Raw genomic sequence first — 15,991 nt, forward strand, 5'->3', positions numbered from 1 at the left:
ATAATGCTAATATATTAAATAATTACTGTGCTTAAAGTAAATAACTCCAATTAAATAGTTGTCTGAAAAGCTTCTGCTAACCAGTTACTACTTCCATTCAAGATGGCGACGTTAGGTGCTGCCGTCCGAGTTTCTCCTTTGATTAAGGTAATCTATTAAGCTGTTGGGAGTAAAGTGAGTATTCAGTAGTTAGTATTAACGTAATTAAGTTGAGTATTGCAGAATATCACAATAATTTTCATACAGTATATGCTAATTAAGGCCTTTCTATCATCACCGGCTTCTAGCCACTGTTCCTCTCTCAGCTGATCGACATCGTATGATAGCTAAGAGAAGTGAGGCGATGAATAATTAGTCTTTAGTAAAGCTTAACGTTTTTTCCAAGTTTTGAACATGATCAGAATTTAAGTCCAAACTTATAAAGTAAGGGCTTTTGCTGCACCAGACCTAGGTATGTAAATAAGGTAGCCATAAAGTATTGGTTAGCCTTATCCTAGGGTAGTGGAAGGCTACGGTGTTCTTAACCTTTACTGTCTTAGGCTTCTTAATTTGACAATTCAGATAAGTCGTAGCCAGTCCAACATATTGTATCACAGTGTGTTGCTTGAAGACAGCCTTATTTTTAATTTTTATGAGTTACCAAACCTAATTTTTCGCCAAGATCGTGGAGTTAGGCTATGCAACCCTGCCGGCTGCCGTCCATAGGCTAGCCTATGTGGTCTTTTAGCTTCTTACTATGAGATTCAGGGTCTCTGTAACACGGTTTTTTGGACTTTGCTCCTTGTCAAAGCATCAGATGTAGCTGAAAGTTGACATAGGGTAGAATATCACAGCAGGCCAAGCAGGCCACCTACAATCAACGCTAGCCACCCTCCGAAAAAGTACATTATAACGCGTCCTGACACCGGAGATGGGCATCAGTCGCGACTTCTTGTTGGTGAAAAACGGAGCTAAAGACCTCTACTCTCCTTTCGAAGTAAGTATTTTCTCCAAAGTTAGAAATTAAGGCCAAATTTTAAGATTTAAACAGAGGGTACTGAAAAGGGTGGCTACGGCAGTGGAAATCTCACCAAAACGCTTTAGAAATTTTTACTTACAACTAAAAATGTTTCGAAGATTGACGCTATCTTGATGTTTACGGAGTCGCTTGTGTCAACAAACTTCCCATTTCATGTGCTAAATCTGCACACCACTTGTACCCATAGACGCTGGGGCACTTTCATCACAACAATCGTAAACCCACCTCTTACCAGCACTTATTCGTACTTATTCAAGGGGACTACGGCATTCTTTGCGGCGTTTTGCGCTCTTCAATTGTTTATCAGTGTTGTCAATTGGTATATGTGTTTACCCTCCAAACTAGGTATAAGACTTACACAAAACCGGGGAAATAAGTGAAATTAGCGTATCTATTTGTAGTATATATACATATTAGAGCAATTTTATCATTACTGCATTACTATGACAACTAGAATTCATCGAAACAGTTTGTAAATGCATTGGCGTATGTGTGACGCTCCACGAGATTGGCAACGATGAGCCATTTTTCCTCACGTCGTCTGCTCGTAAGTATACATCCGAAACATTTGTAATTTTTGGGGGTTAATTTGGTTGCAAAAAAGGGATAATGGACATGAATTAAATAAACATTTTGAAGTAGAGTTAAACTAAATATTGAGTAAAGTAAACAATTAAGGAATAGGGTAGATCACCACGGCAGGCCAAACCAGGCCACCTACATTCAACGCTTGCCACCCTCCGAAAAAGTACATTATAACGCGTCCTGACACCCGAGATGGGCATCAGTCACGACTTGTTGTTGGTGAGAAACGGAGCTAAAGACCTCTACTCTCCTTTCGAAGTAAGTATTTTCTCCAAAGTTAGAAATTAAGGCCAAATTTTAAGATTTAAACAGAGGGTACTGAAAATGGCGCCCACGGCAGTGGAAATCTCACCAAAACGCTTTAGAAATTTTTACTTACAACTAATAATGTTTCGAAGATTGACGCCATCTCGATGTTTACGGAGTCGCTTGTGTCAACAAACTTTCTATTTCCTGTGATAAATCCGCACACCACTTGTACCCACAGACGCTGGAGCACTTTTATCACAACAAATCGAAACACAAACGATTTCTCACCAACAAGAAGCCAGGAGTAAACAGCTGTTTTGGTAGAAGATGACGAGAAGCGTGCTCTTAGCTAATTTTTAAATAAGTAGTAAAACATCAATATTTTACATATTTATGATGATTAATTTGAAAATATTCGTTATTGAAAAAGTAACTCGACTCTGACTCAAATTTAAGTAATTATTTTTCTGAATTAGAACGTTCTTTTAAGTTCTGTATTATGACGTCACGACATCTTGACTTTCGTACCTATTGTAAATAATTGCTATACTCAACTGTCATTGCAGAACAGTTTACCAGTTATTCATGCAGATTGTTATCAGCTATACATGTAATTGTTATAATCGTAATGCGCATATATATCTTATTATTTACTTTTGGATATATGAAGATGTTTTATTTCTGCTGGATTATCGCCGTAGTGTTGACGCAACCGTTTTCGGTCCATGGGCCCTCTGTCTGTTTTCGCACCATAAGAAATTATGGGGCCGAATTTGCAATGACCAGAAAGTCGTTAAAAGAGGAAAGATAGCATTGAGGGGCATATGTTTTGACTGAGAAAAATACAAATTTATTCAATAGCTAGCTTGTAAAAAATACTTGGTTATAAAAACTTGATTGACAACTAAGCAGCATGTCTACTATGGGTTGTTCAGAGACAGTGCAAGCACGTTTTTGGGCAATACCTATTTCTGTAACGAACACTTGTAACAGAACGAGATTTTGCTATAGTGCATTACACCCAGTGACGTAATTTATAAGGGTTATCGTGAATCACTAATCGTAAAGAATAACGACACTTGTCCTTGTACCAAGAGACAAAAACTCCATTATGCAGAAATGGATACGAACACGTGTATAAATCTCCAGCCATCTCCCACCCCCTCCACCGCCACCCCTTTTCTTTTCTTCGTTGTTCCTCCGCCTTCCTTTCTCTCTCTCTCTCTCTCTCTCTCTCTCTCTCTCTCTCTCTCTCTCTCTCTCTCTCTCTCTCTCTCTGTTGCCATTCGTATGTGTTGACCCTCCAAACTGGGTATAAGACTACACACAAAACGTTGAAATTGGTGAAATTAGGCTATGTATTGGAAGTATATATACAATAAATATTAAAGCAATTTTATCATTATTGCATTACTATGACAACTAGAATTCATGGAAACAGTTTATAATAATGGAACGGCGTATGTGTGAAGCCTCCACTAATGTGGCAACGATGATTTTGCCATTCTTAGCATGCAAACATTAAAGGTTACATTTATTTCTGGCATACGATTATTAAAGAAATTCAAAATACTAATAAAGACTGAAATCAATGAAAAGTGCTAGCAAAAACAAAAAAGCAAAAAAAAAAAAACGTAGTCGTTCCTCTGCACTTTTCCGTATTCGTTCCTCTATGGTTTTCGGCAGCCAGATGTACGAAAACGTTAGAAACATTTGATTTTATCTACTTTAGAAATATCTGTAATTTTTCGGGGTAATTTGGTTGCGCAAAAGGATATTATACATGAATTAAATCAAAATTTTTAAATAACAAAGTAAATTTAAACTAAATAACGAGTAAAGTAAACAGTTTAGGGAATAAAACTTTGCAGTTTCGTCGTCTGTCGTCGTCTGCTGTTCGTAATTGTGTTTTATGGCGCGCGCGCTTAGAAACCAGGAAAACAAAAAGCAACGGGTTTAAAGTGCAATGTGGAGTGAACTGAGACCAAAATGTGTATAATAACAATCAAATAAGCACTGTGGAGTTTCAGTTGTGATGGCAGTAAGGATAAAAACTGCCGATTACAAGGTAAGAATGAATTCAGTTCAAACCATAACCCCGGGAATAACAAGTTTCATACTTTCACTAATATAGGCAACAAAATGTTGTTTTATTGTGCTGATTACAACTGCAATCTTGAGTAAGATCAATAAACGTTACATACATACGCTAACATTGTTCAAATGAGTGCTGGGAAGGGCTGGGGAAAAATGGTGGCCATCACTGATAAGAACCGTCCCATGCAAACGTAGCCGCCATATTGGATTTCAAAACTGCCTTGAAAACATATTTTACGAAGAGCTCACATGCTTATTTTAGTTCGTATGGGGAGGCTTTTCATTATATCACAAGCCCGGTAGTGTTGACGAAACTTCAGTCTTTTAAATGGTATGCTTAGAGTTGCAATTGTATTCATGTTTCACCAATTAAATATCGAGTGAATAAGACCCGTCCACCGTGATGAGGGTTGGCCTGTCGTGATATTCTACCCTAAAGCTTTGCATCTCATAATCAGTGTTGTCGTCTGCTGCTCGTAACTTTGTTTACGGAGTGAGTGCTTAGGAAACACGAACAGCAATGTGGTTCGAGTGCACTGTGGAGTGAATTAAGACCAAAATGTGTATAATTACAATCAAATAAGCACTGTGGAGTTTCAGTTGTGATGGCAGTAAGGATAAAACCACTGATTACAAGGTAAGAATGAATTCAGTTCCAACCATAACCCCGGGAATAACAAGTTTCATACTTTCACTAATATAGGCAACAAAATGTTGTTTTATTGTGCTGATTACAACTGCAATCTTGAGTAAGATCAATAAACGTTACATACATACGCTAACATTGTTCAAATGAGTGCTGGGGAAAGATGGTGGCCGTCACTGATGAGAACCGTCCATGCAAAACGTAGCCGCCATATTGGATTTCAAAACTGCCTTGAAAACATATTTTACGAAGAGCTCACATGCTTATTTTAATTCGTATGGGGCTTTCATATATCACAATATGTTGACGAAACTTCAGTCTTTTAAATGGTATGCTTAGAGTTGCAATTGTATTCATGTTTCACCAATTAAATATCGAGTGAATAAGACCCGTCCACCGTGATGAGGGTTGGCCTGTCGTGATATTCTACCCTATGTATATTTTACAACCACACACAAATTTTGTCAGCATTGTCAATAACCTAAACCCGATAGTTTTGATTTTTATAGAGTAAAATTGAACTAGCCGACGCCAATGATTACGAGCCAAGAGTCGAAAAACATTCATTACGTAAGCAAGGTAAACAAACACCTTCTGACTAAATGTTGCCCCGCCCATCCACCACAGAAATGAAAAATGCCATCGGCTCTGAAACCCAAAGACTTTATGAATGGCGGAACGATACATAGATGTGGGTGCTAGCGTAGTAATACTACTGTAGCAGTAGTGCCGCAACAGTATAGCAGTAATATACATGAATTAAACGTTTAAACCAACTGCTAGGATCCTTGAGGATCATTTAGCACTTCTTACAACTACTCGAGAAATTAGTTTTTAATAGCCAGAAGTTAAATTTTCTAATCCAACAATGCCCATGGTAGCCTTCAGTGTTATCCGGAATTATAACGAGGCGAAAGTGGGTGGAGCCTCATGAAGTCACCATTCTGACGATAATTATTGGTGAAGGTTTAAAGCCAATATACGGTACCGGCTATTTTTTTTCAGTAAATAGGTAGATAGCCAATAAATAAGAATTGCTTGACATTGGATATAGCAGTTATCAAATCATCTTGTCTACTATGTTTTTGGTAATTACCAACTATTTCCTACATCTTGTCAATCTGATTTTGACTTATAAAGTAGACTGTAATTTCTTTGGAAACTTATTTTGGGAGTTTAATAATCGAAGTGTTTTTGTATTTATTAACATATTTTGTTGGTTTGTTCATTATGACAATTATCAGTGGGGAGGTTCCAGAGTTCAGAAAAGTGTACTGCTTTTTGTATTTAAATTTGTATGTCATTGTTGCCAGAGGTTTAGCCTTCGTTACGTACAGCCAATCATCCATCGAGAAAGAGGGAAGAAATGATGTCATAAGTTACGTAACGAGTGCGTTCGAAACCTTTTCTCTGAGTAAGTTGGCCCGTCTTCAAAAAAGGTCACTTTTACATTATAAGTACCAAATTTATTCAACCTACGTAGTGCAGAATACACTCAAAATTTATGTGTTGATATAATATGTATTCTGAATAAGCGTTATATTTATGAAATGCATAGATAAAAAGTTATTGCGAAAAAACCGTGTTACAGAGGCCCTGAATCTCATAGTAGTTTAACCGAATGCATGTTATCCAGGGTGTCATGTGTCAAGATTTGAGTAGTTTGCAGAACATTTGGATCAGGCCTCTGATGTTTATAGTAGGGTGAAGTACTGAATGGCCGGCCTCTACCGTAACGCGACCACCTTTCCAAAAAAGTACTTTAACACATCTTGTAATGGGATCAAGCTTATTTGGACCTTGGCTGATTCGGACCAGGCTGAATCAGACATTTACTGGCTCATTCAGACCTTTATCCAGTCTTATTCTGACCATATGAGTGGCTGAATCAGCCTAGACTTTGTAGGTAATGACCAGGACAGGTTGCTACTTTGTTCTGTTAATGCTGCAGCACTTTGTTAGCACTAACTCGTTCCAGAAAGAAGTGTCCAAGAATGCAATTTCTTTATGGCTTCGTGAGACAATCAGGAGAGCGTACTCTGCTGCTGGCAAAGATGACACAATTTCTTCCACCCTAGAACTCATGAAGTCAGGGCCATCGCTCAAATCCTCACGTTTTGGAAGAACCTGAAAACAGGTGTGTGGTCGTGCCAGACCACCTTCACCTCTCTCTGCCTTCGGGACATTGGCCACAAGTCCTTGGGCACCTTTTTTTTTTTTTTTTTTTTTTTTTTTCTTTCCTTGGGACCTGTGGTGGCTGCTCAACAAGTTTTGGACCTTACTTGGCTCCTTTAACGGGACAGGGTTTTACATTGCCAAAGATATTTGGTTGCAGGTGTGAATGACTATGGGAGTGACTGGCCTCTTGCTCACCTCTTCCTTCGGGCAGAGAGTGGACCCGAGCTGTTACATACTGGATAAGGGGGTCGCTGCAGCTAAGTTATTCATTGAGCACCCATTCTGGGTTTTTTTATTTTTTTCCCGAGATTTATAGAAGCAATCCTGCTCCTTTCTCTATAAATGAGAGGAAGGAAACCCTGACATAAGTCAAACCCAATACTTGAAATTGCCTTATTGTCTCCGACACTTAAGGTTCACCCTAGCCTCATTCTAAAATGGCCCCAGAAGTCTGACGTCTGATCGTGCAGTTTCTATTCTGTGATTAATTCGTCCGAGACTAGGTTCTCTAGAGTCCTTGCTTGTTCAATCTGGAGGAGAATCCCAGGTGTGGCAAAGTTCAGTCAGTTCATAGAGACTCGCAGATTCTTCCCTCCAACCAGTGTCTTCCCGATTTAAAGGACCAGTGGCTTGTATATCATGTAGGAATAAATCACAATTTTTTTCAGTAAATTTTATTTTTCTTAACAGTACCGACCTGAAGTTCTTTACATTACATTCCATCCCCACCCAATGCCACCCCTCAATCTGTCACCTTAGCCAAAAGGCAAATTGGAATGTTTACGTCTGGGCAGGTGGGACAGCCATTTCCAGCTTTGCTGAAAGTAATTCCTAATGTAAAGGACCTCAGGCTTGTATGGATATAAAAATTCAATGTACGTAAAAAAAAAAGTTTATATTCTGTGTGTAGATTTCAGTGTTTTGTTTAATTCAAGAAGTCATTGAAGATTCATTTAAGTGGCATAATGTAATGGAGTGACCAAATTTAATATGGCTGGGCATATAGAAGAGAAATTACTGCACTTAAAAGACCTGAAACAGCAGACATCTATTTCCTATAGTGTAATCCATTCTTGTTGAATGTCTGCCTCCAATAATTTGTACAACTAAGTATTTTGGTCATTCTAGGCCCGCATTCCGTGGTACAATAGACTATGGCAGTTGACGTTTCCTTATGTTATTTTACCTGCTGAACAAGAATTTAAAGTAATATTTATTCATTCGACTGTAATTAAACTGCAGTTTACCTTTGAAGACAACATGAAGGTACAAGGGGTGGGTTGTACCAACGTACAGAGTTCAAAGGTAAATTAACAAATTAGTTACCATCGACCGGCAAAATATTACCTTAAACTCTTGTAAAGTAAGCAAAATTACTTAGGAAAACGTCAACTGCCATAGTCTACTTCAACTGAACAACCTTCGAAGTTTTGGTTCAGGGCCAAGAAACTTAAACAAACCTCCATGTTTGAATGCTAGTAGCGGGTGAGGGATAACAATTCCCAATAAATATGACCAACATCAAGAGCACTAAATCTTAGGAACATCAAAACAATTGATATAACTAAATAATGTACATAAAGATTAGGAACCTTACCTTAAATGTTACATAAACACCTTCCTTTGTAAGTCAAGCCTACATTTGTCGACACAATGAGGGCAAAAGGCCTGTTTTCTCAAAAGGCCATGATTTTGACAATACATTAACAACCTTTCATACTGCCCCGAGTAATGGACTGAAAAGTCCTTATAACTAAGGAAACAGTTAACACAAGTACGGGGTAGAGTAGAGTCGAGTTGGTAAAATGGGCCTGGGGGAGTGGGAAGTGCCAGGGAATGATTCGGCCATCGTGGTCAGTTGATGACTGAAATGAAATGTACGGGCTGGCAAGTAATTTTTCAGGAGAAGTTTTTTTTTTTTTTTTTTTTTTTTGGGGGGGGGGGGAATGTTGACATTTGTAAAAAAAAAAAGAAAAAAAAAAAAACGAACGAACATGTGTGTATATACGTATATACGTATACACTGTTTTATACATCCGGTACTTGAGTATAAATTATCAAGTACAAGTCAAGAGGCCATTTTAGTGAATAATGAATGGAATATTATCAATTTTCAAGGATTAGAGTGGCCAGCTCAGGGGGTAATTGAACTTAACAAAAATGTTGAGAACAATGGTAAAAATTGTGTAACCTGACTGGTGGTGCTCCGCCCCCAATACCCTCCCTTAAAGAAAGTTGAAGCAAGAGTAACTTATAGGTTAGGATACTAACCTAACCTAGTAGAACATGTTACCTGACCTGAGGCGGGGTACCCCCCTTAGGGAAGGTAATCTTATTAGTGTAACATATAGGTTAGAATACTAACCTAACCTAGTAGAACATGTTACCTGACCAGGGGGGTTCCACCCCCTCCCCCTTAAGGAAGGCAATCCTAGAAGTGTAACGCTAACCTTACCTAACCTAGTAGAACATGTTATCTGACCGGGAGGCGGAGCCTTACATAAAAACAGTCTTAGAAGTGTAACATATAGGTTTGGATTCTTACTTAACCTAGTTATCGGTTTATTCATTGCTTTATTTGCTTGTATTTCGTGTTTCAAATGTCATAAATAAGGGGAAATAACACAGTAACACTGCAAAACCTTCCCCCAAGTGTTTCATCCCACCCAAAACCCCGCATTCCCATCAGTCCCCCTTACCATAGGATAGGGTTGAAGGGCATAATTCCCCCAAGTGTTTTACCCTACCCAGAACCCTGCATTCCCTTCGATCCCCCTTACTGTAGGATAGAGTTCTAAGGTAAATTACAGCCGGCCAAAAAAATATTATTTTATTGTATGTCTTACCGAACAATTATAGAGCGTGATTTCCACAGAGCGGCAGGAATACTAAATTCAAATTTAGCGCGTCGGCGTCGCCAACACTGGTGGTGATGACGTCATCTCCCTCCACTCGCGGAGAACCAGGTACAACTGCCCAGGTGAATCCAATTCTTTTCCTGCCGGCGTCCGGTGAACATCGTGGTCGGTGCGGTTGGTATGACTTTGCTTCGCTTTTTTTCTTGTGAAATTGATCTTCGGAATTGGTGAAGTACTCTTTTTTGGCGTTGTTGTTATTTTGCTTTTTATTTAGGCGTTGCCATGTCGGCATTCTAGTCCGTCGGGAGTTAGGTTTTGCATCTCAGGATGTAAAACTAGATTATCCAAGTTAGAATATGATTCTCACACTAAATGTGTTAAGTGTAGGGGACAGGTTTGTTCAGCAGATCGAACATGTAACGAGTGTATGATTGGACTGATTCTCAATGGAAGTTTTTTAGTTCATACTCGGAGAAATTAGCTAAAGACAGAATTAGAAAAGCAGCGCTTAGGGAAAGTAGACTTAGCTCCGCTTCGTCTTGCGATGCTTCTGTTCCTTCTGTTTCTCCTCAAATTGTTATGTCTCCTTTAACTACACCTCCTATTCCTCCTACTAATCCCGCTTCTCCGGCTTCCCGTGTAGTTTCTTCCGACACCATTGCCAGTCTGGAATCGAGGCTAGATCAGAAATTTTCGGTACTAGCGAATACGGTTTTGCAACTTGGTAATTCAGTTAAGACGTTTTTGGAGAAAGCGGCTTCAGGTAAGAGTGTAGTTGAGGGTGCGTCTGTCTGTCCTGACACGTCTCCTAGACAAAGGTCACTGTCCAGCTCCCCCGCACCGGGGGGAGAAGACATACCGGAAGTCCAAGGGAGTCGATCGGGATTTGCCCACAGACAGGCGCCTCTCTTGTTGAGCCTGTTGCGCCTCAACAGGGCTCGGTTAAGCGTTGGAAAGGTGTTGCGGTCAGACGCCTTTCGAATGATTCAAGCGATTCGTCTCCGGTCGCGCGGCGCTCTTGGCGAGATTCGCCGTTTCGCGTCCCTTAAAGAGGCGTTCAGGCGCCGATTCTTCGCCTCCTCCAGTCAAGCGGTATAAGGAGACTGAGAGTAGGTTGCGCCGCGACCATTAGCGGCTCGTTCGTCGCCTCAATCTGTGCCTTTTTCGGCTCCATCTACTAGTAGAGATTGTGGTTTTAGCGCTGTAGCTAGCAGTTCTAAGGGTGTTTCTTTAGGCGCTTTTTCGTCTGTTACGCCTGATGCGCCTGTTTCGCCTCGAATTTCGGCGGCTCCGAGCGAGGCGCAAGTAGTTTTTCCGCCTCCTGCTGAACATTTAGGCTCTTCCAAGCCTACGTTAACTGTTTTTGATTCGTCTCTGGCGCCTTTGCGCAAGCAGTTAGAGATGTTAACCAACTGGATGAATGAGTCCAAGGGTGGTTCGAAACCTTCAGATCCGGTTGTAGTTCCGTCTACTTCTTCGGCGGTATCGGAGAATGAAGAAGAAGTAGAGGAGGAGGATTCACATCACCTCTCGTGTTATTCACGTCTCCTTAGATTTCTTCTGGTATCTTATCCAGATTATTTTGAGAAAGCGGCCCCGCGCTCCCCAACTTCGACTTTTTTGATGAGGAGGAAAACTTCAGACCCTCTCCTCCCAAAACTTGTTCTATCTAAAGCGGTTAGACATTCGTTGAAAGAGACGGAGAAATGGATGTCTATGAAAAGAGACTTAGGGAAGGCTCTTTTTGCTTACCCTCCCTCTAAGTTGCTTCGTAAGAGGTATAGGTTTTATGTAACTGGGGAAGCTCCTTCTCTGGGAGTTTCTGCCTCCTCCCAGGGAGACTTCTCCAGTTTAATCGACTCCTCTAGAAGATCTGCTTTCGCCGCAGCGAAAGTTTTCTTTACAGCGCCTGAGTTGGACCACGTTGTAAAGAATCAATTTAAACTTTTGGAAGTCTTTAGCTTCCTTGATTGGACTATTGGCGCTTTAGCGGCCAAGATCGAAGACTGTCCTTCTCTTTCTCAGGAGTTAGCGGAGGATTGGATTGGTGTTCTCCCTGTGCGGACAAATCCATTTATGGATATGATGAGTTAGCTTCACTCATCGCCTTTGGTACACTTAAGAAAAGGCAACTTTGGTGCTCCTTTGCTTCTAAAAGGGTTACGTCCCAACAGAAGTCTCTGCTCTCTTGTTTGCTCCTTTTGTGAAAGATAACCTCTTTCCAGACGATGTAGTGTTGTCAATTTCGTCTGCGCTAGATAAGAAATCTACTTCGGATTTACTGGCACAGTCTACTAAGAGACCTAAAGCTCCTGTGGAGACTGTTCCTTCGGTTTCTCCTCTGACCCAAGCGCCTTTTCGAGGGAGAAAACCCAAGCGCTTCTTTCGGCCGAAGTCGAATTTGCGACCTCAGTCTAAGGCCTCGCCAAGGTTAACAAACCTTCCAAATGAAAGCTCGGTTCTTCATGCACCAGTGGGAGCCAGGCGCTGGCGCTGTTTTGGGAGGAATGGGAAAACAGAGGAGCAGAAGCCTGGGTAGTGCAAGTACTCAAGTTCGGCTATCGTATTCCTCTCGTTTCACCTCCCCTCGCTCTCACCTGTGCCAATTCCATTCCAGGCATACTCTCCGGGCTCAGACAAATTTCTGGCGCTAGCCGCAGAAGTGGAAGCGCTTGTTTCTCAAAGAAGCGATAGAACAGATAGAAGGGGATTTTCCTCCAGGCTTTTACAATCGCCTTTTTGTAGTTCCCAAGTCATCAGGGGGCTGGAGGCCGGTTTTGGATGTGAGCGCCCTGAACTTGCATGTCCAGAAAACAAAATTTCATATGGAGACCACTCGGTCGGTCTGGAGTCCATCAGACAGGGGGATTGGATGGTCTCTCTGGACATGCAAGACGCTTATTTTCACATTCCGATACATCGCGAATCTCGGAAGTACCTGAGGTTCATGTTCGAAGGCAAGGTGTTTCAGTTTCGGGCGCTTTGCTTCGGACTAGCAACCGCTCCTCAAGTTTTCACCAGGGTTCTATCCCCGATAGGAAGCTGGCTGCACATATTATGGAGTAAGAATCTCCCTCTATCTGGACGATTGGCTTCTCCGGTCGGAATCAGAGAGTCGGTGCATGAAGGACCTTGGAACAACTCTGGATCTTGCCAGAAAGTTAGGAATTCTGGTCAACAAACAGAAGTCCCAGTTGGTTCCATCTCAGAGCATCCTTTATTTAGGGGATGATTCTGAATGCTCAAGTTTTTTCGGGCTTTTCTGTCCCCGAAGAGGGTTCAAGGCTGTCTGGAGACAGTTCAGGAGTTCTTGGACAAAAAGGTAAGTTCTAGCCAATCAGTGGATGAGGCTCCTGGGCAAAATTGACGTCAGTGGAGAAATTTGTGACGTTGAAGAGACTGCACATGAGACCTCTGCAGTTTTTCCTGAGAGCCTCTTGGTGCAGGAAGACACAACCAGACTCGATTACCTTTCCTGTCACAGATCAAATAAAAGAGGACCTAAGGTGGTGGCTCTCTCGAGCAAGGTTGGAAGAAGGGTTAGATTTACGACCCATCCTCCCGAACCTACAGTTCTTTTCCGACGCATCGAACACAGGTTGGGGAGCCCTACTGGGAAATCAACGGACTTCAGGAGCTTGGTCGGAGAAGAGAAGAAGTTCCACATAAATGTAAAGGAACTGTTAGCAATTTTCTTGGGGCTCAGACAGTTTCGGAGCTTAGTAGAAGGTCGAGTAGTGGCAGTGCATTCCGACAACTCCCACGCTCTCTCGTACGTGCGGAAACAGGGGGGGACTCAGTCTTTCTCTCTGTACGAAGTAGCCAAGGATCTCCTCCTGTGGTCAAACGAAGCGAAGGTTCAGCTAGTCCCGAGATTTGTTCCGGGAAAGATGAACGTCCTGGCGGACGAGTTAAGTCGTCAACAGCAAGTGTTACCTCTGGAGTGGACTTTGGACAACAAGATTTGTCAGAAACTTTGGCGCCTTTGGGGACGACCGTCAATAGACCTGTTCGCGACATCAAGGAACAACCGTCTTCCTCTCTTTTGTTCGCCAGTCCCAGATCCTCTAGCTTGGTCGGTGGACGCAATGCTGTTGGATTGGTCGGGTCTGGAAGCTTATGCATTCCCTCCGTTCGGCGTCTAATAAGAGAGGTGCTGAACAAGTTCATGTCGCACAGCAATGTAACGCTAACGTTTTAATCGCTCCCTTTTGGCCCAGGAAAGAGTGGTTCCCGGACCTTCTCCAGTTGTTAGTAGACTTCCCCAGACTTCTTCCTCCAGAGAAGTGGCTTCTCAAACAACCTCACTTCAAGAGGTTCCACCAAAACTTGTCCGCTCTAGCTCTGACAGGGTTCAGACTGTCCGGAATCTTGTCAGAGCGAAAGGATTTTCAAGAAGAGCTGCAGAAGCTATCGCTCGTTGTAGGAGAGAGTCTTCTAACAAACTCTATCAAGGGAAGTGGAGAATCTTCAGAGAGTGGTGTAGAAGTGCTAAAGTCTCTACTTCTGCGACCTCTTTAACAGAAATAGCAGATTTTCTTCTATTTCTTAGGAACTCTAAGAAACTGGCTCCTTCGACGATCAGAGGATATAGAGCCATGCTCTCTTCGGTTTTTCGACATCGAGGTTTGGATATTTCCTCCAATTCAGATCTGTCGGACCTCATTAGGTCTTTCGAAACCACTAAGCTCCCGCAAGATACAGTGGCTTGGAACTTAGATGTGGTGCTTAAGTTCCTCATGGGGCCACCGTTTGAGCCTTTGAAGTCGGCTTCACTCAGGAACTTGACTAAGAAGGCACTCTTTCTTATTGCACTAGCTTCTGCTAAGCGTGTCAGCGAATTGCACGCTATAGACAAAAGAGTCGGTTTCTCTCAAGGCAATGCTGTATTTTCGGTTTTCTTTGACCTTTCTAGCCAAAAATGAGAATCCTTCTAATCCTTGGCCGGAGGAGTTTTGTGGTAAGGAACTTATCTGATTTGGTTGGACATGAGGAGGAGGAAAGGCTCTTATGTCCAGTTCAGGGCTAATTAAGCGACCAGTATCTGTTTGCCACTAAGGGTATTAGAGGACAATCTTCTAAGCTCTGGACCTCGGTTCAAAATCCCTCTCGTCCTCTTTCTAAGAATGCTATATCGTTCTTTATTAGAGAGCTTATCAGGGAAGCTCACTCGCAGTCCGAGAACGACAATCTTTCCGTTCTGAGAGTTAAAGCTCACGAGGTTAGAGCAGTGGCAACTTCTTTAGCATTCAGAAAGAATTTATCTAGCTTCGATTCTTCAGAGCACGTTCTGGAGATCGAATTCGGTTTTGCGAGCATTATCTCAAAGAGATAGAAACGGTTTTCGAGAATTGTAAAACGTTAGGTCCGGTGGCGGTTTCTGGCATGGTGTTGGGAGAAACGGCACAGGGGTCGTCACCCTCTATGCTAACTTTTCACCTTGAATAGGTTGTCGAGTTCAAGGGAAGCTGGGGGTACTGAGTACCTGGGATACTCACCAGTCTGTTAGGTCAGATTTTACAATGGTTGGGTATATGTGTTTTTAAATCTGGTGTTGGTGACAAAAAATGTTTTGTATGATTGAATTTCTGGTCTTAGCCCAGGGCAAGGGCAATCTTTGTTGTTACTATCCTCCGTCAGTCAGCCTTGACTCGCTTGAACTACGGAAGGATTCCACTCCTGTAGAGGCTAACTTTGGTCAAATTCCAATTCCTCTACATTAGTAAGAAGAGCACCGACCAGAGGCAGTAACAGTCTGCTGTAGCTCTCTTACAAGGTAAGGTACAACAGACACCTTGAGTGTTTACTGGTATTGCAATAATGTATACCATTTAAAAAAATACTAGTGGTCACTGAATCCCACCTTCCCATAAATGTGTAATCAGCTCTATAATTGTTCGGTAAGACACTACAATAAAAATGAAATTTTCATTATTAAAATGAAGTTTTATTGTATACTTACCGAACAATTATGATTATACCCACCCTCCTCCCCTTAGGTGGACGGACGGGCAGAAAGAATTGGATTCACCTGGGCAGTTGTACCTGGTTCTCCCGCGAGTGGAGGGAGATGACGTCATCACCACCAGTGTTGGCGACGCCGACGCGCTAAATTTGAATTTAGTATCCTGCCGCTCGTGGAAATCACGGCTGTATAATTGTTCGGTAAGTATACAATAAAACTTCATTTTAATAATGAAAATTTCATCTTTAAATTCTTGTTCAAGAGGTAAAACTGTATAGAAAAACGTCAACTGGCATAGTCTAGTTCTATTCCTTGTTATTTTTTTTATTTTGGGGGCTGAAATGGCATTGGGTTCATAGGAAGTGGTGGAGATGAAAATTTTTTTGTCAAGAGTG

At 41.8% G+C, this 15,991-nt stretch overlaps 1 protein-coding gene across 1 annotated transcript in view; it reads left to right on the plus strand.

Annotated features, from left to right (window-relative positions):
* The window catches only part of LOC135224484 (ATP synthase subunit e, mitochondrial-like), a 17,414-nt gene continuing 1,423 nt past the window's right edge, over positions 1-15,991 (plus strand). The window contains exon 1 of the mRNA XM_064263491.1: positions 1-147. Within this exon, the coding sequence (XP_064119561.1) occupies positions 103-147 (45 nt within the window). The 5' untranslated portion in view covers positions 1-102. The remainder of the gene's footprint in view (positions 148-15,991) is intronic.

The sequence above is a fragment of the Macrobrachium nipponense genome, chromosome 12 (genome assembly GCF_015104395.2).
Source record: "Macrobrachium nipponense isolate FS-2020 chromosome 12, ASM1510439v2, whole genome shotgun sequence".
Taxonomy (NCBI): domain Eukaryota; kingdom Metazoa; phylum Arthropoda; class Malacostraca; order Decapoda; family Palaemonidae; genus Macrobrachium; species Macrobrachium nipponense.